A 23,852-nucleotide genomic window follows, 5' to 3' on the forward strand; every position below is an offset into this window, starting at 1 on the left:
GGCTACATACCTACCTACGAAGTAGATACTGCCCCGCTCAGCGACGATGCCTTGTCTGTCTTTCAGTCTGAGTATGCCTTGCGCCGGTCAGTATTTATTTGTTTTCCGAGTACCTACAGGGAATCCGTTCCGTTTCGTTGGAATACTACTGTACCTCTCGTCTATTCGTCATTGCCACGTTGTATAATCGCCTCGAGCAGCCAGCCAGTTCGGCTCCCAGCAGAAAAGTCTCCTCGCTCCACTTCACGACGTCAGTGAGTAATATGTTTCCTGTGTGCGGGTAGAATTTTAAGAGCAGGTCCAGCGGTCATATTGAGTCTAGGTTTCCCATGCCTATGTGCCCTCATGCAACCAAATCTGAATCGCGTCAGGTCGTAAGGTGGTGGGCTTTTTCTTTTCTCTTTTTTTTTTTTTTTTTTTTTTTTTTTTTTTTTTTTTTTTTTTTTTTTTTTTTTTTTTTTTTTTTTTTTTTTTTTTTTTTTTTTGCCTGGCCAGAGCTTTTGTGCGTCGGCTGCTTTTAAGCGATTTGGCATGCATGCTTAGCTCGTGTGGATCTGGGTACTTTGTACCTACCCAGCTAAAGCAAGCACCACGACTTGCGCCCGACGCAGCGAGCAAGGTTCGCAGCTGAAAAAAAGGGTGTGCGAGCTGACATGGAAGCTAACTACCTCCATGACGATTTCCTCTCGACCATAAATGTCTACCTACCTACCTAGTTAGGTAATGTTAACATCCTCTTCCCCCCGCCCTATCCTATTTGGGATGCTGCAGATGAGAAAAGAAAATTACCGGTGTGGATAAGCACTGCGTAACCGACAGTAGCAGCAGTAGCGACGTCGCCTAAGTGGCCTTGAGCACTCATAACATGAGTTACGCATCTACCTTGTAATTAATACCTTACCTACCTTAGGTACGGTACCTTAGATAAGCTGAAGAGAGGCCCTTTTCTTCCTATTAATTCACAGCCCGTGTGTCTACCCACCCATCCATCCATTTATTCATCTATTCAAAGTTGAGATTATCTGGTGATAATATCCGATATCGTCGACTTTTGCCGTGGGCCTCAGTCCCTGCACGCACTTAATGAAGAGCTGATCATTGGTCGATGGGGGCAACGGCTGTCCAGGGATGTGTTCATCGAATCATAAGGCCAGGCAGTTTGGGGTTACCTGGGACGATGGAGCGTGCATGGAACAGGGCAGGGCAGAGCAGGGCAGGGCAGGGCAATCCAGCGAACCATTCCTGCCCGTCCCTGTCTGTCACCTGGAAACCCATCAGCTGTTGCATTTCGACACAGACAAGAGAGGCAGATGATTTGAATACTGTAGGGAGGCATTAAATTTCATGGTTAGGAACATACGAAGCACCTACTCGAATAAGGTACAATCCGTAATAGGTGGAAAGCAGCATGCAGGGAAGAGATAAGGAAGAGATTATCTACCGAGTACTTCGTAGAGGGGTGGACAAGAATAAGCGCGACCAACATTTTGCATGCCATCCCTTGTAAGGCCATCACAACAGCCACAAGTACCCTGTAGAGAACGCTAAGTTTTTCGAGACTCTGCAGTGTACGTAGATAAAGTACTACTGACAAAGCGGGTAGCAGCTCGCGGTAGAAAACTGTAATCACCGGACGTAGTCAGTGGGCACGTTGGGTTGGAAGGGAGGGGTAGGGTTGCATCGGGGAAAAAGATGGTCGAGAGGGTTGCTTGATAGGAATCATTGACCCCAAAGAATTTACAAAGAGTGCCAAAAGTTCTTTAGTTGAGGAATAAAACCCAGATAATTCAAATTATTATCACCAAAAATCAGGTAAAGTGAATCAGCTGACGGTGTGGTTGCCCGCATGTACCTAGGGGCTGCCTCTCTCGGAGCTGGTCTTTTTTTTTTTTTTTTTTTTTTTTTTTTTTTTTTTTTTTTTTTTTTTTTTTTTTTTTGGGATGAGTTTGGAATGGGCGTAACGCAGCCGCCATGGTTGCGGGTGCGGTGCGGTGCGGGTACAGCAACGCAGTGCAGTGCAGTGCATGCAGTGTGTCGTCCAACGGTCAACGGTCGAGACGGCACAGACCTCGGCATGGATTGACGTGAATTGACAGGGATTCCATGGGAGACGCGGGCGGAAAGGACGGGGCGGGCGGTAAATGATAGACGATAGACAGTGGAGGTCGTCGACTCTTGGATCCATGGTATTGCTTTTTCTTTTTCTTTTTTTGCTTGGGACGAATTGGGGTCCGCGTGCCGCCCGCTTGCTTTTACCCGACGCTTTCAGGTCGATCCAGGTGGTGGGTGGTCAAGGCTGATTGACGTGGTACCATGGCAAGCATGGAACCTAGACAGGTACTTAGGTACCTACGTAGGTGATCATGGAGTTGATTAATTCATAGTAACCGGTTGATCGACTGGGGGCTAGGTTGTACTCTAGGCTCGCGAAAGGTTACTGCACCGTACCGTTTCTTGCTCTTTGCAGCACCGATTGTCTCGCCCGGAAACCTTGATGATGGTCGTTCCACATGGCTATAGCATCATGCCACCACCCTCAGGTATTTTCGGCTCTCTATGCCGTCAGCTCGAAACGCTCATTTCCATAAACCCCTCAAAGAACCGCCAGGTTGTCGTTGCAAGAAGGGGATTGCGGCATGTGGGGTTAACTCACAATTAATAGGTAGCTAGCTAAAAGTAAGGTATTCACCTCACTTGAGAACAAACACAGGAGTTAGAGAAGAAACGCGACTATTTTCTGATGTGCTCGCTTGTCAGGAATTGTAAGGATGAAGGTTCCTCCAATAGCTCATGTGTTAGGTAAGATTGATTATTGGCGGTTGGACAAAATTCCAAGTACTGTAGAAATTCAATGTCAATACCTTAGTCTCCAGTAAGGCACCCTTGCTGGCCTCGCTCGCATCGAGCACCTCAGCTAGCCTAGAACTTCGTGCCTATCATAAGTAGGTAGGTAAACAGACTTGCTAGACCAGAACTAATAGATCGTACCTCGCGTGCAGCATCTTTCATATGGGTCTTTGGATTACTACTGGTCTGGAATTGGCAGTGTCTAAATGCACGATGCACCCTGAGGCGCACCTCACCTCACCTGGCAACGACCTGGCTCTCAGCTACCCGCGCACATCGTGGTAGCATTCATGTGTGGAGGCAGGCGAAACCCAACCAAGCACGCACAACGAAAGCCTCAGAAGGCAAAGAAGCAGACCCCGGCTAACCTTGAACCTTCCTCCCGGCGGCTGTGGTTCGGGGTCCCACCTTCTTCTTCTTGCCTGCTTGCTTGGGTGGTATTGCTTTGTGCGTGGGTTGAAAGCAGTAATCTCCACGCCATGCCCACTGAATGGAAGCAAGCTTCCCCACTTCCCCAATCTCGACCTTGCCCCGGCGCGGCCCTTGTTCGGCGCTGAATCAAATGCGTGGTTCCCCCAATACTTTCCGACACCCGCCCCCAAAATTTAGGTAGTACGCTCTTCCAGGTATTAGGCGATGTTTTCTGTTAACAATGACTGAACCATTATTTTTTTTGGAGCAGCTCCATTGCTTGGGCCCTGGAAAGTTGGTTGACGGGGAATTAAATTCTTTTGTGCCTGGCAGGGCAGTGAACCGAGGGAAGATTTCAATAGGTAATCTACCAGGTTGATGACTTGCTTGCAACTTCTTTTTTCTTTTGTTTTTTTTTGTTTTGGTTCCCTCCTCTTCTGGTGTTCCAGAAGTTTTTGTTCCTTTTTTATTATTTTCTGCCATATTTTATTTTTCTGGGGATTCAGCTTCCGTACAGGTTCCTCATGCCCCGGGCCCAGTAAAGTGCGCAACGGCGTCACAAGAGAAGCCCCAGCACAAGAGCCTTATTTTCTTCCCCCACTGCTACTGCAGCAACTACTGTCTCGTTCGACTCGGACCATGAGCATGACTGCCTGCTGGTGACTGGAATCAGCGACAAAGTGCTGATCCTACGGCGGAACCAGTTTACCGTTCCAACCACGCGAGAGCCGGACCAGACCGTTACCTCACTAGTCTGGTCTTTCTTACATATCACGGCCCACCGCCTCTGCAATGAATAACGCACCGCCGTATGGTTTGTTGATGTATGGAAGCAGAAACCCCAGTATCGGCGGTTGGCAGGCGGCAGCCGACTACTTCACCCTGGCACACTCTTCACTGTCTACGCCGAACCTTGGGACGGGTATAGAAGAGATTGGTGTGGAGAGTGAAATTTAGCAAGTGCAAAAGAAGCACGCATGCAGTCGAGCAAATAGGGATACCAAGAGACCTGTTGAGAAACACCAAATTTTGACCAGTTCATTCAGCCGAAGAAATAAAAGCTAGGAAAAGGTACCAAACAGACTGAGAGGGAGAAATTAGTGGGAGAAGGTAAACAAGTTCGCAATTGACAGGCTCAATCTGAGCTTGAATTTACAGACCAACAAAACTCAACAAGTCACGTCAAACAACAAACACCAAGAGATCAGACAAGACGGTTGACTGCAAGTTCGGCAGTCAAGCTCATTGCTGCAGGCCAAGAAAAGACCAGAAGAAAAACAGATAAAACGGAGAGAGGGGAAGGGTGTGAGGAATAAAAAATAAAAATAAAAAAACGGACGACGGGATCGACAGCCGAATCAGGATTCGCCTGACCGACGATCTTGCGGCACGGCAGTTCCAGGTCCCCGTCCCTGACGCCCTCTAGCCCGACCGGCCATGGAGGCCGTGGGCATGTCGACGGGGCCGACCGGCTTGGATTACAATAATTCTGCTGGGTCTTCCACCTATGACCCGTCGGTAGAGCCCACGATCCGTGCTCTTCTCGAGCAGCAACTCGAAATACAAGCCAAGCTTGCCGCCTTGCTTCCCAGAAAATATGGCCTCAACATTCGCCTTGAGCTTCAAATGTTGCGCCACAAGCGCCGCGCACTTCTCTCGTACGCTGAAGAGCATAGTATGTAGCCTCATTCCCTCTACTGACGTTACGGGTCATAATGCATCCCGCATACCTGCGTCTATTTCGTGTCACTTTCCGACATGCCCCTCCCCGTCATTCTTCGTCACATTTGTACCCAGATTCTGGTGTTGCACTCGTACTGATACGGTCTTTGACAGATCTCACCGGGGGGGTTCCGACTTTGTCCGAGATTGAGGAGGCTAGGGTCCTGCAATATCAATGCGAATGTCTTGAAAGTGCATGTATAGACCAAGGTAAGTCTGGATTTGTACAGGAACCTATCATCGTAGTAGCCTCGGTGCATCTAACCGTACTCACGAACAATTGAACCACAGGCTTGGACATTCAGGACCCTAATTTTGTCGAGACGCTGAAGCGTACTCTGCAGACCGATGCTCCTGAGGGTTACTCGGCCTGGCTAGACAAGAACCTGTCGTATTATGACCCAATAGCCCGGCTCTGGAGGTTGAGGGACAGCATGGCCTCGAGCCACAGCACAGGGGACGGATCACGGCACTCCTACAAGTGTCCCAATGAGCGGTGTTTGCATTACATATACGGCTTCCCAGCCCAGGACGACCGAGACCAACACGCTAAAGAACATATTCCTCCGGTCAAAAGAGACTCGGCCCTGTCTGTTGGCGAAAACCTATCATTATTTTCCGACCCCTCCCACCAACGACCATCGCTATCTTTCCAAGGGTTTCCGCCCAAGCAAGTTTCGCCCGCCTACTTGCCACCTTCAGCAAGTGCAACTGCGTTACAGCTGGCACCCATCGGTGCCGATTCGAGAAGCACTGCTTCGAGGGACCACAGAGAACCCATGCGGCATTTTTCAGCTGCCCCTGAGTATTTTGGCCATACCAGACCGTCGGACGAGGCCGAGGTTGACCCTCTTCTTCCTCCGCTCAAGAGAAGTCGCGTTGGGCCATCACGGTTAGAGTCCATAGAGGAGTTGAGATTGAACCGCGAAGTAGACCCCTGTTTGCGCTGTAGGGCTCTGCAGATAGCAGTAAGTTTTTTTTTTTTCCCCGACTAGGTTAGAGACTATTGTTGTCACTAGCTTCTCCTGCCTTTGCCTCGAAAACAGACCTGTTCATTTCAGCTAACATGTTTCCCTTTCCCAAGTGCGACGCACATAATCCTTGCACTTCATGTCCAGATCATGCGAGTCCTGGCGATAAAGACTTCTGGAAGGCTCTTGGTTGTCTCAGAGGACCGTTGTCATTATTAGCCGAAATCTTGCTTCCCCGTAAGTATGCTTCATTCCAGCTCATATAAAGCTGAGGCTGTCGGGTGGAAATTCTAACATTCTTTATGCTTACTACCCGGACAGCATCGCTTTCTCCTAGACAAATGCACACACCCATGGCGTCGCCGCTCGCGCCGAGGAGGAACATGAATGAATTCCTAGAGCGAACCTATGCAATACCACCAGATATCGATAGGATGGTGAGGTCCAACCTTGACTTTGAGGACGGTTTCTGGTGGACAGAAGACCTCGCCAGCATGATGACCCCGAGCCCTCATACGGCTACTTTTATAAGAGAATCTGTCGAAAGGGCACCGCCGATACTGACTGTGCTAGCTGGGAGCTGGAACATGAGTGGGACTGCTTACAACTTCTGGCAGCTCTTGAAGATGAGCGGGCTGATATCGGACTCGAGAGACGCCGAGGCACTAGAGTTCCCTGTATTATACCGCGCAAAGCTGCTCCTCCGCGAGGTTCTGCTGTACGACCTTCAGCAAGCAGAGCCATCCATACACGCCGAAGTCATAAGTCCTCTGTCACAGCCGGCATTCGATGACATCGATTACTATGGACGTTACAGATTAGTACTCAGCTGCCTTTCACAGTCTTTACAGGCATTCGAAGACGCGTTGATGCGAAAACGAGTACCAGACCACAAGAGCTGGCTCGCCGTGTTTTTCTCCTTGTGCATACTAAGCATGGTAAGGACGATTTTGCTGGATACGACCAACGCATTTGCTAGGCAACTGCCCAACCTACCACAGGGTGCGGGTCCTGGCGCCACGCCAGGGTCGGCTTCAATGCATGGCGTATATAAGGCATTGGTGACGATGTTCACACATTCGACGTCCATGGTTCTGGATGACATGGCCGCCGGCACAATCGAGTTGGCCGAAGAGGACCACGATATCTTCAATACCGTCAACCTGATCATACAGCGCAACACATGGGCAGAACGTGGGATGCAGTCCACGAGAGACTTTTTGATCCTTTTGGGGAGCAGCGAGCACGAGGGTGCTTCGTATCACGGTTTTGTGCGGCAGAGGACACCCAGCCGGACGGGAAATTTTGCCGCGCTTGCCCCCGTGATGCAGACAGGGGAAGAGCAGCGGCCCCAACCGCTGCAGATGAGATCGTTTGGCGAGGCGTGGACGCCAAGTGCCTCAATGTTCCCTGACAAGGATTCACGAGAAGCATTTGGACCCAGGGGGCCATCGACGGGCGGGGGTATCATGTCATCACCTCGAGAGGGAGAATCAGGCTATGTCAGACGGCATACAATCGGGCCAAGCAGTCCCACCTTCTCACGAACGAGCAGCAGTGGTACTGGCAGAGGTTTGACCTCTCCGATTCCGGCGACTCGAATGAAACCATCTTATCAGCGACCGCCGCTGCGGAGAGTATATTGCTCCAAGTGCAACGAGTACCCCGAAGGCTTCAGGGGTGAGCACGAACTTCGACGCCATACCGATGCCAAGCATGCCGCCCTGGTCAAGAGATGGGTTTGTACTGAACCCATAAACAACAACACTATGATATCACCCCAACCCGTCGTTCCCCTATCAAAGTGCAAGGCTTGTGTTACCCAGAAAAGGTATGGCGCGTACTACAACGCCGCAGCTCATCTGCGCAGGGCACATTTCAACCCCCATCGTGGAGGCAAGGCAAGTGGAGACTGGCCCACCATGGCCATCCTGAAGGACTGGATGCGTGAGGTCCGCCAATCGGTTGATGTACAGGATCCAATGGACTCATCGGACGGCGAGGAAGAAGTTGACTACAAGCCTCCTACAGCCGAGTTTAGCTCCCCTGGCTCGACTAACCGCCGCTCACCAGCTCCTGAGGTGCCTAGGCTTGCTCCAGCTCCAGCTCAAGCTCAAGCTCCAGCATCAGCCTCGGTCTCGGCACAAGGGCCCATCCTGTCCATGGGGCCTGCAACTATGTCGTCTGCATTACACCCCCCTCCACCCCCACAGATACCGCGTCCAGCACAGTCTCCGGGATCTCGCATAGCGCCGGCCCATCACCAGAGCCGTCCAGCCATGATGATGACACCAGCATTGGAAATACCCCCGAACAACCCGGGGGGGATCATCTTCCAAACCAACAGCCCCGGTCCAAGCCCTGTCTCCATGTATAACCACCATACGTTGCCGACCACCAGGCTTACAGACGATCCGCAAGGGGGCCCGCAGGCGACCAACCGGAATCGTTGTCCCCACCCGGAGTGCCGACGAGTTTTCAAAGATTTGGCCGCACATATGCTCACACACATGGAGGAGCGACCGGAAAAATGCCCCATTGAATCGTGCGAGTATCACACCAAGGGCTTTGCACGTAAATACGATAAGAACCGGCACGCGCTTACGCACTACAAGGGCACGATGGTGTGCCCGTTTTGCGCGGGTGCGGGAACGGCATACGAAAAGGCCTTCAACCGGGCCGACGTCTTCAAGCGGCACCTCACGGCCGTGCACAATGTGGAGCAGACACCACCTAACAGCAGGAAGCTCGTCGTCAGTGTGACGAGGGACGTGGCAGCGACGGGGGCGAGGTGCTCAATCTGCCAGAGTCACTTTGCCACAGCACAGGAGTTTTATGAGCACCTGGACGACTGCGTTCTCAACGTCATCGTGCCTGCTACAACACCCAAGAGCGCGGGCACGGTTGGGAGCGGTAGCGGCAGTGCGAGTGCGAGTAGCGTCGGCAGTGCGACGGCGACCCAGCAGCAGCAACAACAAAATGCACCAGGTACCCTGATAAGGAAAGATTCCGGACCATCGACAGCACCGAGTTCGGCCACCACTATGCCACCAACGGGAACAGGCAGGGAGGAGTCGAAGTCCGATAATAGGGGAGATGGCTTAGGGCAAGCTGGTGGTGGCCGGGTTCCTGAGAAGCCCGAGCCTAGACAAGATGCTGCAGGGACAATTGCCGAGAGGATGGAGGTTGATTCATAACGGGTGGGAGTCCGTTTGGTCATCTGATTGGTGGCTTTCGGGATTTTTTTCCTTTTTTCTTTTTGCTTTACCGTACACAGTGATTTAGGGCGTGGCGTCTGGTAAAGCATGTCAAGATTGGGGGTGTGCCCCTTTTAGTACTTGTTTATTCACATCTGGGTTTCATCATACTGCACATTATTTGGGCAGACTTGGTTGGGTGGAATTTTTTATGTTATACACTTCTAATTACAAGATATCCGTGGAGTACGAGGGACCGAGACTCGATTCCGAGAATTCACACATTTTTGCATTCTCCTGATACATACCTATATATCAAGGCTCACTCTTAGGTAGATATAGCAGAACACAGCTATTTTAGGAGCTGTGTGCCTGAAATACAATATTACTACCCGAATTTTGCCCCGACCGTGCGTGAGATGCCTCGTGAAATACGTATGGTCGGTTTCCAAGGATCAAATGTCAGCCTTGAATCGGCCGGGGGTCTTTTTCCTTTTCTTTTTTTGCTCTTAAAAAATACATCGGATGCGCTGGAAACCGGCCAGCCCGGCTCATGTTGTAACCAAGTTTGATCGTGTTGACCTACCGAGGCATGGGGTCGAAAGCTCGCTCGGCTTGGCCTTTGAAACGGCGCACCCGGCCTCTCATGTGTCTTTTTTTCTTCTTTTTCTTTTTGGCTACTTGCCTACTTAGGTACGTAACTAGATGGTTTATAATAGGACTATAGCTAGCGGGCGCCCGGCGCATTTACCTTCCCTTTACTCTGGTTTTACTCCAATCGGATGGATATTCTATTCCGACTTATTTTCTGGCATGGCATGTGAAGAAAGCCGTGGGGCTAAGCGAGAAGTCAAGATATCACATTGACCAAGAAACATCAAAAAGGGGGAAATGGTGAAAGGAAACAGTGGTTTTTGTGTTCTTTTTAAATTGAGAAAATTAATGATTTATAGAAGGCCATATAAAAGAAACTTCCGCTATCGTCAGGTAACTAGGTACCTAGGTACCAACAAACGCATGTTGAATGTCATTGCGCATCATAAAAGCAGAAAAGAAATTTATGAAAAAAGTGATAAAAAGGAATCATACGTTCGCCTTTAGTCTTCGATAACTGCCCCTTATATGCCAGTACCGGCCACATTCCCCAATCCGTCTCGATAATGCTCTGATGATGAATCGGATCCCGCCAAGGAATGAGCATTGGGTTGACCAAAAAAAAAAAAAAAAAAAAAAAAAAAAAACTCCACCTGCGCCGCTCCCCTGGAAAGAGGAAAAACCAAGCAAATATATTCAAGCCGTTGTAGCATCTTCCCGGCCGATCCTCATTAAAAAAAAAGAGTATGGTCTAAAATGCTGCTTGTGCTGGCCAAGGTTTTCCTGAATAAAAGCTGGAGTCGTAAAATGAAGCCGCTTGAAACACGAAAAGATGGGAATACTGATCAGACCGAGAAGGCTGGAAATCACTCCTCCTGTGCCCATCGCCTTTCGCGCAAGGGCATCTCCCTACCCTCTCTGGCGCGCGATCCGTCCTGCTCTGCTCTCCAAGCCCAGTACTCGCCCAGCCTCGTCTCAGCATATGAAGCGTAGTCAAAGTCGATAGTGGAAATGGTCGCCTGGATGAGCGCCCAAATGCCCCAATAGAAGCCCGGCAGGCCACGGTAAACATCTACTTCGGCAAAAAGGTCCTCGACGTCTTCTTCGTGATCATCTTCGTCACTGCCACCGTTACCAAAATAAACCCGGATGTACTCGCGTATGAATTCGCGACGCTGGGCCCTGGTTGGCAGCACCGAGAAGTCGCAGTCAAAACCGCCCCACTCTGCAAAGTGGTTGGCTAGATCAAAGGCGGCTGGAGAAGGGGTTGCATATTCGTAGTCGATGAAGGTTACCGAAACATCGGTGGAGGTAGCGGTAGCAGGGCTCTTTGCGGCCACGGCAGGCTTTGGTAGGACTATGACATTACCCGAGAGTAGGTCGCAGTGCGCAAAGACCAAGCCGTCGTGGCCCAAACCCGGACGCTGGGCAAACTCGGCCACTACCCTGTCAAGCTCCTTTTGTAAGCTGGCCTGGCGTTCGCGCTGGGCGTTTGTCTCGGTCGGTAGGGCCAGGATCCATTTTTGCATGACGGTCCATATGTTGGGCTGCAACTTTCCGGGGACCATCTCGTCAATGCGGCTTTGGCTGCCGTTGGTGATATTTTGAGCTTGCTGCTGCTTCTTAGGCATGGGTAAGCAAGGTATGGTGCTGTGCCACTGTGCGAGACGGCGGGCTACGGCCCTGTATATCTCTGGGCGTCGTAGATCCTGGGGCGCCGTCACGCGCCCCCGGATGAATCGATATAGCATGCCGTTTTCGAAAAGTGCCAGTAGCTCTGGGGCAAGGCGGTGCCTTGACAGCAGCTCGTGGTTCTGCGCCTCACGGTTGCGGTCGATGATGAGATCGGTGCCGTTGCCATAGGCGCGCAACAGGATGGCCTCACGATCGCGGGCGTCGTCTTGGGACTCGCCGGGGAGAGGCTCGGCGTGACGTGGACGGGCCTGCAGCAGGGTGTTGGTGATGCCGTCTGTAAAGCGGCGAAAGTCAATATCAGAACCCCAATCCGGGCGAAGCTTATGGATCAGGGCGGTGGCCGAGGCATTGCTGGTTTCGGTATCATCGCCGCGGTATCGTAGGTTGAGAAAGAGGACTTTGTGGTTCTCTGGCTGGGCTGGGCCAATGGCGGGGTCTTTGGGGGTGGCATTGTTGTTGCATTGATTGTTGGCCGTGGTCGTGTGGTGGCCGTTAGCCTCGACAATGGCCGACTTTGCCATGATCAGCAGAGGTAGAAGAAAGCCGCAACGGCGGCGAGGATAGAGTTCGATAGCGGAGAAGGAAGGGTTTGAGTGGGTATGTGAGAGGTGGACGTGGGGAAGCTGTGGTAAGACTGTCTTGTCTGTCTGTCTATCGTAGCTCGATAACGCAACTCTGCTGAATTCCAGCTCGGCCCCGTCTTTTATTTTTCACGCCAAGTTTTGTTTTCCGTCCTTCTTTCCAACTCGCTGAAGTAGGTATTAGTAGGTAGAAGTCGTAGTATTAGGGTAAAATGGGGTTCGTAACGTGGCGTCTTTGCCCAGGCTCGATGAATGTTGGGAGACTTGACGTTTATGGGCGGGAACAGTTGAGACAGGGTCTTGATTGGATCGGGTTGGTGGGCGAAAGACAAGCATTCATCCGGGCATGGATTCATGAATGGACAGGAATGGAAGGGAGCGGATCGAAATAACACGTGAAAGCGCAACCAGATTCCACTCCGTCCGATAAGGCAGTAGCTCAATTGCACACACAGCATTTAATTATCTGTGCTTCATCGTCTTCTTATACTGACGGTTGCTAGATCTATCCATAGTACAGTAGGATGAATCGGAAGCCAGCGAGACGCTGATCACGAGGACAGTTGCCTACCCAGGCCACTAAAAATCCCACCGATCTTGTACAACGCAGCGCTGTCATCTAAATTGAAGGCTGCACAGATGACGCCTTAAGGAGGCACCTTACCTAGCACTAGGTACCTACCTGTGTACATACTCTATGTTTTATGCTGTCGGCAACCTTGCCAGCACACACCGAACTCTTCAACATCGAAGGAAGTCGCAGGACGCTAGCTCCAACGGTCTCTGCAAGTGTCAGTTTGCACATGCAACAAGGGTTTGTACATGCTTTCGTACTGCCGGATATATTTGGTAGGCCACTTTGCAAAGAACACATAACTGGCAGCTACTACCTAGCCTTAGTCCTGGATCTGAGCCTGAATTCTTTGCTTCCTGTGTCATTCTTTCTGCTGTCTTTACCTTTTTTTTTTTTTTTTTCTCTCTCCCTCTGGTGGCGACCCCTTAATTATTCTAGACGGTGATTTCCGCTAAGCCAAGACTCGGGAGTTCCAAACCCCGCAGTAGTAATGACGCAGTCCACTGGGTGGAGGCCCTCGAACAGGGGTGAGCTCTACGAAATGCAAGGGGGGGTTTTCGGACATGGCTGAGCTGAGCTTGACTTTTGCATGTGCTTGCCCAAAACGCATACATCAATTTCAGGCGGTGAAGCACCAGAACCAACTAAGCTGCACGTTCAATCGTCGCAACTTCCCAAAGCGCAGCCAGCACTTGAGGTGCAAATGCACGCAAGGCCACATATCGATGGCGTGAGTACCGGAGTACTTTTGCTATTCTTACCAACCTTAATCCGGGCAGGCACCTATCACCTTACCTACCTACCTACCTACGGTACGTTCACTTGCCCATGCGGCTCGACAGATAATGGATCAAACAAAAGACCCATCTGATTTTGTTACTGCCTGTAGACCCTTGAACTGAACTGGATGGAACTTGACGCAGGTTTTGATCTTTTACAGGCCTAGGCGTGCCTCGATGCATGCCAAGACCCATCTTTCGTCTGCAATAGTAATTTCTTTTTTTGTTGGGATCCGCTTGCTTGCCTGGTAAGCGGGACTGGCCAGTCGGATAGGGAATTACGGTATTAATTCTTCACCGCACTGGATCAGCACGAACCCAAACACATGGCATCGGGACAGACAGGCACTACCTACCTTAGCTAGTCCCGTAGTTTCCTAGGACGCCATGTCCCTGCCAGTTCTTCCCAGCCCCTCCAACTTCCTCGGCGTCGCTCTTGTCATCAACCGAACACGAGACGGTTCCAAGATAGTCTTCCACTATCCGCCACACGTGCATACGTCGCCTCGCTGCGAGCACACCGAGGCGGCTGAAGGCGATCCAGTGGAACACACGGAGCATTCGCATGGCTGGGGCTACGATTATGATGAAGGCGGCGACCTGACCGATAGGGAGGCCCCCGAGCCCTCCGGGCTGGAGACGGGAGCATCATCATCGGGCCAACAGTACATGTCCAGGAACCAGGACGAGCACATCATCACCGAGACCGGTACCCAGATTGTACCATGGGAGCATGTCGCTGGATTTCCGACCAAGGACCTTGAGAGCATCTTGACTCCCAGCAGGGCTTACCACAAAAGGCTCTTTCAGATATCTTTGGACCCGATATACTGTGTCTCGTATCCGATTCACGTGCCTGAAAATGGCATCTGGAAAAAGAAGAAAAAGAAGAAGGACCAGGAGCCCAAGAGGAAGGGCAGTATCATCTCGGCAGGAGGCATCATGGTATCCGCCACTGACGAGGATGGCAATGAGCTCCCTCCACTTGATCCGGACCATATCAGGTCTGCAATAGATACGACCAGGCTCTCGCCACATGCCCAGGACGGCAGCGGTTTGGACACGGCTCAAAATGGTGACAAGGAAGAGGAGGAGCAGCAGGATGACAAGGTCAGCTCAATGACCATGTTCAACCTAGTCTTCTTTCTCAACCCCAAGAAGAGCGAGGTGAACGAGCTCATAGAAACCATGCATACACACATAATCCGAAAGGTGAACAAGGCATATAATTACTGTCAACAACGCAACGACTTCGTCTGGAAGGAGTCCAAAAAGATTCTTGCGCTGAAAGACAAGGCTCGGGAAGAAAGGCGCAAGATGTCTTCCTTATGGGACGAGATCCTGCGTACTTCGTCACTGGCTGCTTCCATGCAAGATGTCTATGATAATATAAGCCAAAACAAAATTGCAGTCTTACAGCTCGAGACGCACGACGGGATGGTGACACATTCGGTCCAGATTCCCATGCCCTTCCACATTGCAGATCTTCCCCAGCAAGGTGATCCGGATGCCACAGGCATCTGGTTGACGACGGCAAACTCGTTTGTGCGCGAAGATGTTGATGGTGCAGATCTTGGCTTTCTTGACAAAGACTTTGCCTTGCTGCTCATGGATGATGAAAAGAAGATTGTCTCCGAGTTACAATCTGATCCGGATGAGTCGACCTTGGCCATGATAGAGTACATGAGACACTCCAAGCCGACGCTATCGTAAGTTCTCCCGCACCAAGATATTAAATATTGCTACAGTTAAGCCCTTCCAGCGGTGTGCAGACGCATTCTTTGCACTTACTAATCGTGTTGACTGTCGCAACTTGTAGTTTCCACCAAGTCGCCAATCAGTCCAAGGTGCTGAACCTGGCCCAGGTCCGCCGTTTTGCTCATCATTTTATCTTCTGGCGCCGCGCCATTGCTATCCCGCCACTGCATGCGCGAGACGTTTACATCCTCTCTCCCAACTGCGATCTTTCCAAGCTTCCCGGCGCCAGCTTGGACTTCAGCCGCGCCTTTCCGCACTGCCCGCCGCTGCCAAATATATTGACTGACCTGTCGGCTGCGCCGCGCCCGTACAAGTTCTTCTGCCCAAATAAGACGATCCGTGCAGAATACATGCGAATTTTGGCCTGGCTAATGCGCGGCGGCTGGGTCACGCAGCTCTGCACCTTTGCCTACGTTGTAGTCTGGCCAGAGATCATCTACGAGGTCGAGCACGCCCTCGAGGCTGAGGAGTTAACCAAGGCCAAGTCGAGCCAAACAGCGGCGGCTGCTGCTGCTACCTCAGTGTCAGTCGAGAATGATAAAGACAAAGCGGAAAAGGAAAAAATCCGCAAAACATCGACGGCGTCTGTTGCCGATGGAACCGAAGACGGAGCCGAAGATGAGGTTGGCAGCATCAGTACATTACTTTCCAGAACAACTACGGCAGCCTCACAGCAGTCCGACATATCTGTTGCATCTCCAAGCTCCGTACAGTCACCATTGGGAGCATCGGGCTCTACCTCTTTAGAAAAGCCCCCGAAGCCCCCACCAACGGCAGCGCAGCAGGCAGCGGAAAAAGCACGTCTCGGAAGGCTGGCGGACCGGCAGGCGCGTGAGCTCGCCGAAAAAGCCAGCGCCCATGCGCGGCGCCCACAGCCTGAGCAAACGCAGAATCCGAGTGCCAATACCGCGCCGCACCTCATGCACTTACAGCCCCATATTATCCTCGATGCCCGGACTGCAACTGGCAAAGAGTCTCTGTATCTGAGTGCCATCGAGCGGAGGCTACGAGAAAAGACCACATCTGCTGACAGTAATGGCAATATTGCAGCCACGCTCGAGGTCCCCAGTGGAGGTGGTGGCGGCAGCACTGGTCATCACCACAGCAGCAGGGGAAAGAGCACACCACACAAGAGTCACCCTGAGGACGACGATGAGTTCCGCAACAGGGTTGCAGACGCTTGGCCAGTGTTCTGCAAGTACTTCAATGGGCACTGCGCGCTCGAGAGAATCGCGCTGCAAGAAGAGAAGAAGAGGAAAGAGGTATGGAATTTGTTGATTGCCATGAATGAGTATCTGATATGCGTCAGGCACTGGTGATGGGGTGTGATTAACCCCTGCTGGGCAGTGGCTTTAAAAAAGAAATTAAAATAAATTGTCATCTTGTTGCATTCCTGACAAGAGACGGCGGGGATCGGACTCGGTCAAGGCGTTTAATGACGGCGGTCGAACACCTGGAGCAGCGCTCACCACGGCGGGCGCCTAACAATGGCAGCAGCTTCGACATAACGTTGGAACCGTTCCTTTCGTCCGATGCGTGCCATTCGAATTTAAGCTGTTTGTTCTTCTGCCTGTCCTTTGGTCTACTAGTTCTAGGTTCTAGTATGGCTGTGACGATCTGACAGGGCTGAGCTCAGCATGCATCTTGGATGGCATATTATCACAGAGTCTTGCAACTTATGCAACTTATGCTTCTCTCGGGTATAGGGCTTAGAACCAAGGACAAGAGAATACGTTCACCAACTTCATTTAAAAAAAAGTTTCCCATCTCCAGCTCAAACCTTCTTATAAGCTTTCGGTTCCTTGGCAAGCAAAAGTGGGAACCATGGCAGGAATATTGTTCATGCAGCAAACACCACCTCACTTGAGCGCCTGTTAATAAGTAGTAACCATTGGGAATGCAGCCCAAGATGCCCCTGGATGTGTGTTCGGCCGGTGCCGAGTCAGTGCCCCCCCGGAAGAAAAAAAAAAACCTCTCAATAACCTAAGCGCAAAGATCTCATTGAAGATGTGAGAACCATAATGATGAAGTGGGGGCGTTTAACGGTAGATCTCAATGCAGCATGAAAACCGTGGGTATTTTTGACTTAACTGACTGACGGAAAGTATCCTCTTCACTTTTTATGCATCCTTGTTTATCTGATGATCAGATTATATATTTGTTCCTTCTTCCCCTTCCTGGCCTCATTCATTTCGTTGGTCCTTCTTTTCCTCACCACTTCCATGTCGAGCCTAGTTGCTTCTATTTACACACATCGATAATTAGCAAATACAGCTTTCCCAAGCTGTCCATGGTGTAAAAAGATGGGTCTTTTCGACAAGTTAGCGTTTGCAAAGCGCCATGAGCGGACACCAGAAGAGCGCGCCTACGTGCGGAAGCTCGACATCTTCCTGATGACCTTTGGATGCATATCGCAGAGTACGTATATATATAAAAAATTCTTTTTTTTCTTTTTTTCTTTTTTTCTAGTAGTCCTTGGACAAAAGAAAGTTTGGTTTGCTGACATTCAAACACATTTTTTTTTCTACAGTCATGAAATGTGAGTGAGACTACTGTGGTCGTCTGCACCGTCGTCAGTCACCTGGTATCGACCTCCTGTTACTGACAAATAACCAAAACCTTCAAGATCTGGACCAGAGCAGTATCAATAATGCCTACGTATCGGGGATGAAGGAAGATCTCCAGCTCTATGGCGATGAGTTGAACTAGTGAGCAAGCACTTTTTATATTTCCTTCAAGTCGCCCCCTCCTGAAAATAAGGTCTTACTAGCTGGTTTGTGAGCCATTTCATTAACCCGAGAGGTCAACGTACCCCCGAAGCTTCACCACGTTCTTCCTACTGGGCAACCTTGTCATGGTTATTCCCTCTCAGATCGCCTTGACATACATCCCACCCAACTGGTGGCTTCCGGGTCTCGAGATATCCTGGGGCATCCTGACGGGTCTGTTCGCCGTGACCAAGAACGCGCGCGAGGTCTATGCGCTGCGTTTCTTTCTCGGAATGTGTGAGAGCAGCGCTTGGCCGGGAATGATGACCATGATGAGTAAGTCAAAACCTCCTTAGAGTTGCCTACCTGTTGAGGACGATATAAAATAAAGCGGAGTGATCTGGCTTTGTTTTACTGTTTTATTCGGTTACATTTTGCTAAAGACTCTTTTTCTGTTTTGTTTTCCTCCAGTCTATTGGTATACTCCAAGTGAGATTGCGAAACGTATGGGCATCTACCAGTGTTCCCAGGCGGTTGGTTCCATGATGTCGGGTGCCCTGGCGATCTCTGTCGTCCACACCATGGATGGTAAAGGTGGCCTGGCGGCCTGGAGGTGGTTATATATCGGTTGAGTACCCCCACCCCCCTCCAACGTTGCTTTCTCTGTCTCTTTATTTTCACCCGAATACCCCAAAGCTAACAGTAAGCAAAACACAGTGGAGTGCCTCATGACTCTCGTCGTCGGCTTTGTTGGATTCTTCATGGTCCCCGGCCTGCCGCACAAGCCCAACCCCTGGGCCTTTTGGTTCAAGAAGAACGACGCAAAGCTGGCCATGAAGCGTCTCCACCGCCACGGCAAGCAGGAGCCCGTAAAGATCACGCTCAAGACGGTCAAGCGGTCGCTGGCCTCGCCCATCTTCTACGTCCTCGTGCCGCTATCCATGGGCGCAAACATGGCCAACTACGGCATGTTCTACTTTGGCATCTTCCTCAAGTCGCTCAAGAACGCCGATGGCACCCCGAGGTGGAACGTGACCCAGGTGAACGGTATTCCTATCGGCGGTGGTGGAGTCTCTATCGTTTCTCGTAAGATGGAACCCCCTCTCCCCTGGATGGATGGAATATTTTTGAGTTTTATAATGCTGACAAAGGTCCCATTCCTCAACGCGGTAATAGTGCTGATTTTGACCAACCTCTCTGACCTTTTCCAGTCGCGCTGGACAATCTTCATGGCTCAGGCCATCATCGGCCTGTTCGCCACCATATACATGACGGTGTGGACGGCCCACCCGGACAGAACGCCTATTGGTGGTGCCTACGCTAGCTACTTCATGCTCTACATGACCATTGGTGTCAGTTTAATTGTTATGGCATGGCTGTCGGATCTGTGAGTTTATTCCATCAACGGTTCGCCCTAATCTTCTATACTGTTCTCTATTATATACTAATCACTGGCGTGGTCACTCTTGCCAACAGTCTCCCACACGACCCGGACTCCGTCACCTTCATCATCGGCGCGACCGTGGCACTCAACCTTGCCATCCTATCCTGGGCACAGGCGTTGATGTGGCCCGCATCGAAAGCTCCTTACTGTAAGCTATGCCCCCTTCCCCCACCACCCCCTCTCCCTCTTCCTTTCCCCCTTCTTGTCGTTTCTAGGCAACAACAAAAGAAAAACAAAAGCACGGTTTTCAGTCATCTAACCCCTAATTCTTTTTTTTTTTTTTTTTTTAAAAAAAAAAACCACACACACAATAGACGTGCACGGTTGGGGATCTTCAACCGGCATCTGGCTGTTCTGCATACTCATGGTCGCCGCCGTCTTGTACGTCGACCGCAAATACCTCAGGGCGAAGCGACAGGCGTTCCACGAGACGCTCAACAACACCCACGTCGAGGAGAGCGACAAGGTGGACTCCCCGACGAGCTATCAGAGCGAGACAGATTTCGAGCTGGCCGACAAGGACACTGCTATTCCCAAGGCGGTAGAGATTAAGCAGACTGTTTGAATAAACACGAAAGAGAAAATGAAAGAGGGGGGGAAAGAAAAAGAGAAAAAGAAGAAAAAAAGACAACAAGAAAGAAAAAAAAAGAAAGAAACGAAAAAGAAAAAGAAGAAAAAAAAAAACAGAAAAAAAGAACCCGTCTGTATGCAACGCCCCATGTCGGCGTGGGCAACTCCATCAGCATTTTTCTGGCTTTGCAGCGGGAGGCTCGCAAATGTCGGGTGGCTGGTATTCTCAGTGTCCATGTCTTCTTGTCTGTCTTTTCGGTAGCTTGGAGAATTCTCAAGACACATAGATACATAGAGTACTGATTAACCAAAAGGTCACCCACCGAGCTATGTTTTCAAGCGTAGCGCCTTGTGTTTCATTCGCCTTGTTGACCATGTTTGCTTCGATTTGGGTCTATATTAACTGTCAATCCAATACTGGTTTCCTATTCACGAAGCAAACTGTTCTCGACCCGGCCGGACTAAGGGAACCAGAAACCATATAGCAATTGAGAGTGGCAAAAGTTACCATAGTTTGCAGCTAATGGCCGAGCGCTTGGTTGGTCACAAATATCCAAGACAGCAGGAGAAAAGGATGGAATTTGAAACAGTTGTGAATACCATAAAATAGATGAATAGGATACTAATGAACACCAGTGATGTCAAGCGCAGATAAATAAGTCCATTTCAAGGCTGTGTAAACAAGTAGCAAAGAACTCCGATGATATCCCGTCCGCCTTTAAAACCAGACAAAAATGCAATAAAGCCAGCTGATCCTCCGACCCTGATGATAGAGAGTGAAATATGCCTCCGGGACAAAAGGGAGAAAACAAGGAAAATAGAAAGAGAAGGAAAACCGAAGCTAATAATAAAGTAAAGTAAGATAAAAATAAAAAGCCTCTTGATGTACTGTAACCTGTATGCATGCATTTTCAAAAAGTATTGCTTGAAAATGGAGGGGAAATTACAAAGAACTGTGAAAATGGAGCGCAAAAATATCAAAGAGAAAGACAAGAATGGAGGGGGTATAACATTACAAAGATGAGATGAAACGATACGTGTAGGAATTGCTCGTCGCCGCCCAACGCTAGACTAATTCAAGTCCATGTACTCGTCCTCTTCCTTGAAATCAAGCTCGCCGCTACCGTCGTCATCCTCGTTCCAGAAGGGGCCTTGACCATGATTGCCAAGGTCGGAACCTAGGCCCACGTCATTTGTCATTGTGCCGCCAGGGCTGAGTGAAGACACGCCGTCAACGGCATTCCTGTTGGTGCCATCCAGAGGCTCCCCTTTGTAATCGGTGTGGTGCGGAACTCGGAGGCCAGATCCAGCACGACGCGAGTAGGTAAAATTTTTGCCCTCCTCAGCCATTTCGCACCTTTGCATGGCCTCAGCGAGCTCCGACTGCATACGCTTCTCGTCATCTGTAGGCTCGAAGGGGACCTGACCACCAATCTCGATGATGTAGTTGGCCATTTCCTCTTGTTGTTGAAGCTTGAGTTGGAGCATCCACATCAGGTCGCGCGTCCAGCTGACAGCACCGTTGAGGATGTCTCCCTTGTTTGGCCCCTTGTCCTTGTCGTCAATGGGGAGTCCTGTTGTAATGTTTCCTGTGCTTCCTCCTGCGGCTCGCCTGGCTCCAGGACCTGCAAGGCCAGATGTTGCTTGTGATGGGCTTGAAATGCCGGCAAGTGTGGGGGAAAGCGGAGTCCCGTTCTGGATGAGCTTCTTGATCTTCTCATCCTCGAGACGATGCTGAGGAACCAGTTTGCTAAGATCCTGAATCCTCTCGTTGATATTGTCTCTACGTCGCCTCTCCACGAGGTTGTGAGATTCTCGCCTCCTCTTGCGTTTGGCCTCTTGGGTTGAAGTGAGGGGTGAGTTCAGCTTCGCAGGCATCGAAGTGCCACCCTTGAGTAGAATGTCATTAATCTGGGCGCTGTGCAGGCCGGGCTGAATCGGTGACGAGAAGCCAGAACCTGGGTACGAGCCAATGCTGTTGGGCGTGTTCAGCCACTGGCCTGAGTGTGCCTTCTCGTGGTGTGCGCCGTTCGTCCTGATTGGCTGAGGGTTGAAGGAATCTGCAGAACCAATAGTCAAGCTGGCCATGGCTGCAGATGCCTTTGGCGTCATGGGTGTGCGACCGCCTGAGGACTTGCGCGCCATAGCAGTCGGTATCCGAGGGCGAACTTTGGAGCTCATGTAATTTGGGTCAGCATCGTGGTTGATCTCAGAACCAGGAAGTGGCGAGGCTCCGTATATGGGAGACTGGAGCGAGTTTCCGAACGACTGAGGGTGCTGCATCTGGCGATACTGGTTGAAATTGTGCGCGAAAGGGCTCTGGATTGGATCGCCTTCTGGTGTGTTTGAATAGCCGCTTATGCGGTTTTGATCCATCGGCATGCCGTGAGTTGTGTAGATTGAGTTTGAGTAACCGCCCATAGTCATCTCGTTCATACTACCAAAGTCAGGGCCATTGCTGTGCATGTTTGGCGATGTGTCAGTTGGGCTTGCGAGGCCTTCGAGGAGCTCGTCATCCCCAAACAATGCCGATCCATTTCCGTATGAGTTTTGCTGGTTGCTGTTGCCACTGAAGGCGTTCTGATAAGAAGAACCGTAGTTGCCCACCATGTTGAGGTCATTTGGGTTGATGCTGTCACCTCCGTGTGCGCCAGCCATTTGGTTGAAGCCGTGTTGCGCCATCGCGACTGTTTTGCGCCGATGCGTAGGTGTGGTGCGCGGGATGTGGTTGACCGAGTCTGCTTTTGAGTGTGGATGCCCGCGAGGGCGGATGCGTCGGTACCGTTATCTGGGTAAAAAACGATTTGTGTCGCCTAAAAGTCCGAGAGAGTTTATTTAGTATGTACCTTTTTTTTTAACCGTGGGGCATAGAGATAGAGTTCGACAGAGTGGCTCTGGGCTGGGTGCCTCAACTGGAATGCAGGCAACAGAGAGCGAGTCACCGAGTTGCCCATGCAACCCGACAGGAGCGCCCGAAGCACAATGAAAAAGCAAAAGCCTCGGCCAACAAAGCGCCCGAGATCGACTAGTCACTCACTGCCTTCGTTTGCAAGAGATGGTAAAAATAGAGGAATGGTGCAGTGGTGATTAAGGGAGACGAGCGATGCGTGCGCGATGCGTGAAATTGCTCCAAATGATGTCTTCTCACTAGTATACAGACATACCTTTCGATAGGAAATGTCGTTCAAAAAAGTAACGTTTTCGGATTTTTGCCGCGTGTCGGGGGGAAGATCGTGGGATTTCAGCCGTCGTCTTTATGTGACCATGGAGTGGCGGGGCGAAGGGCCGGAGTGCGTAACGCGGTCTGGGACGGGCGACAAAGGCGTCTCTGGTTCTAGAAAAAGTGCTGCGAACGTGGCGCAAGCTGACACAAAGAAGCAACGGGCGGATCTTGCGCTCGACGAAATATGTAGATTGATTATTCCTGACAGTGCAGTAATCTGGATCAAAGGTTTGGGACAGGATTGCCCCGGAGTGTAGTTGGTGTGAGTCGTGAGTCTCTCAGTCTGCTGCAGAATGAGGGGGATAATCCCGGTCTAGCTGGATTTGGAGCTGCGCTGTTACGTTGTTAAGACATGTAGCTGATAAGGCAACCAAGCGACTGGGAAGAAGGCGACGAGTGAAGGGAGTGGGGCTTTGAGTAGAGTAAGTGTTGTGACTACGGACACCTTTTTGGGCCGCTTACCTTGGAGCGAGTGAAGACGGCGACGACAATGGCGGAGAGTGTGTTGGTGAAGTAATTGGTTGGTTGTCGGGTAGCCAGGAGAACCGAGTAGCTGAAGATCGTTTGCAACAGCTCAAAGGTGGCGGTGAAGTAGACAGGCTTAGCCAAGTAGCGATTTTCGGTCGGCTCGGGCGCGTTGGGCGGACGGACTCTGTCAGTAGGGTCGGCCGCAAGATGGTGGCTCGGTAGGATGCGCCACAGGGTTTTTTGTTTTTCTTCTTCTCTGACTCCTTCTTGTCTCTCTGCTTTCTTTTTTTGAGAAGCTTGGTTTGCGACA

At 50.8% G+C, this 23,852-nt stretch overlaps 6 protein-coding genes across 6 annotated transcripts; 3 read left to right on the forward strand and 3 right to left on the reverse strand.

Annotated features, from left to right (window-relative positions):
* Positions 1–2,863: 2,863 nt before the first annotated feature.
* On the reverse strand, positions 2,864–3,400 carry PgNI_03169 (uncharacterized protein). The gene is made up of 3 exons (XM_031123224.1): positions 3,123–3,400; positions 2,989–3,033; positions 2,864–2,933 (listed from the first exon to the last, which is right to left on the reverse strand). Exon 1 carries the CDS (start codon positions 3,326–3,328, stop codon positions 3,185–3,187), a length of 144 nt encoding a protein of 47 aa, XP_030985135.1. The 5' UTR covers positions 3,329–3,400; the 3' UTR covers positions 2,864–2,933; positions 2,989–3,033; positions 3,123–3,184.
* A 284-nt stretch (positions 3,401–3,684) lies between these two features.
* On the forward strand, positions 3,685–9,512 carry PgNI_03170 (uncharacterized protein). The gene is made up of 5 exons (XM_031123225.1): positions 3,685–4,933; positions 5,095–5,190; positions 5,272–5,948; positions 6,065–6,188; positions 6,273–9,512. The coding sequence occupies exons 1-5, from the start codon at positions 4,696–4,698 to the stop codon at positions 9,146–9,148; spliced, it is 4,011 nt and encodes a 1,336-aa protein (XP_030983861.1). The 5' UTR covers positions 3,685–4,695; the 3' UTR covers positions 9,149–9,512.
* A 1,096-nt stretch (positions 9,513–10,608) lies between these two features.
* Positions 10,609–11,958, reverse strand: PgNI_03171 (uncharacterized protein; the record flags this gene model as incomplete). Its single annotated transcript, XM_031123226.1, has 1 exon — positions 10,609–11,958. The coding sequence occupies one exon, from the start codon at positions 11,956–11,958 to the stop codon at positions 10,609–10,611; it is 1,350 nt and encodes a 449-aa protein (XP_030983862.1).
* A 1,800-nt stretch (positions 11,959–13,758) lies between these two features.
* Positions 13,759–16,448, forward strand: PgNI_03172 (uncharacterized protein; the record flags this gene model as incomplete). Its single annotated transcript, XM_031123227.1, has 2 exons — positions 13,759–15,080; positions 15,191–16,448. The coding sequence occupies 2 exons, from the start codon at positions 13,759–13,761 to the stop codon at positions 16,446–16,448; spliced, it is 2,580 nt and encodes an 859-aa protein (XP_030983859.1).
* Positions 16,449–17,432: 984 nt separating this feature from the next.
* On the forward strand, positions 17,433–19,878 carry PgNI_03173 (uncharacterized protein; the record flags this gene model as incomplete). Its single annotated transcript, XM_031123228.1, has 9 exons — positions 17,433–17,547; positions 17,660–17,668; positions 17,756–17,837; positions 17,950–18,173; positions 18,309–18,425; positions 18,555–18,923; positions 19,014–19,224; positions 19,314–19,429; positions 19,596–19,878. 9 exons carry the CDS (start codon positions 17,433–17,435, stop codon positions 19,844–19,846), a joined length of 1,494 nt encoding a protein of 497 aa, XP_030983860.1. The 3' UTR covers positions 19,847–19,878.
* A 1,044-nt stretch (positions 19,879–20,922) lies between these two features.
* Positions 20,923–22,533, reverse strand: PgNI_03174 (uncharacterized protein; the record flags this gene model as incomplete). The annotated part of the gene is made up of 1 exon (XM_031123229.1): positions 20,923–22,533. One exon carries the CDS (start codon positions 22,531–22,533, stop codon positions 20,923–20,925), a length of 1,611 nt encoding a protein of 536 aa, XP_030983865.1.
* Between the last annotated feature and the right edge of the window lie 1,319 nt (positions 22,534–23,852).

The sequence above is a fragment of the Pyricularia grisea genome (assembly GCF_004355905.1).
Source record: "Pyricularia grisea strain NI907 chromosome Unknown Pyricularia_grisea_NI907_Scaffold_2, whole genome shotgun sequence".
Lineage (NCBI taxonomy): Eukaryota > Fungi > Ascomycota > Sordariomycetes > Magnaporthales > Pyriculariaceae > Pyricularia > Pyricularia grisea.

Bases quoted from the DNA above. Each gene is read 5' to 3' on its own strand.
- PgNI_03170 (XM_031123225.1), top strand. From the start codon at position 4,696: ATGGAGGCCGTGGGCATGTCGACGGGGCCGACCGGCTTGGATTACAAT. The intron at 4,934-5,094 runs GTATGTAGCCTC...GGTCTTTGACAG, and splicing joins CTCGTACGCTGAAGAGCATA to ATCTCACCGGGGGGGTTCCG. The intron at 5,949-6,064 runs GTAAGTTTTTTT...CCCTTTCCCAAG, and splicing joins GTAGGGCTCTGCAGATAGCA to TGCGACGCACATAATCCTTG.
- PgNI_03169 (XM_031123224.1), bottom strand. From the start codon at position 3,328: ATGGCGTGGAGATTACTGCTTTCAACCCACGCACAAAGCAATACCACC.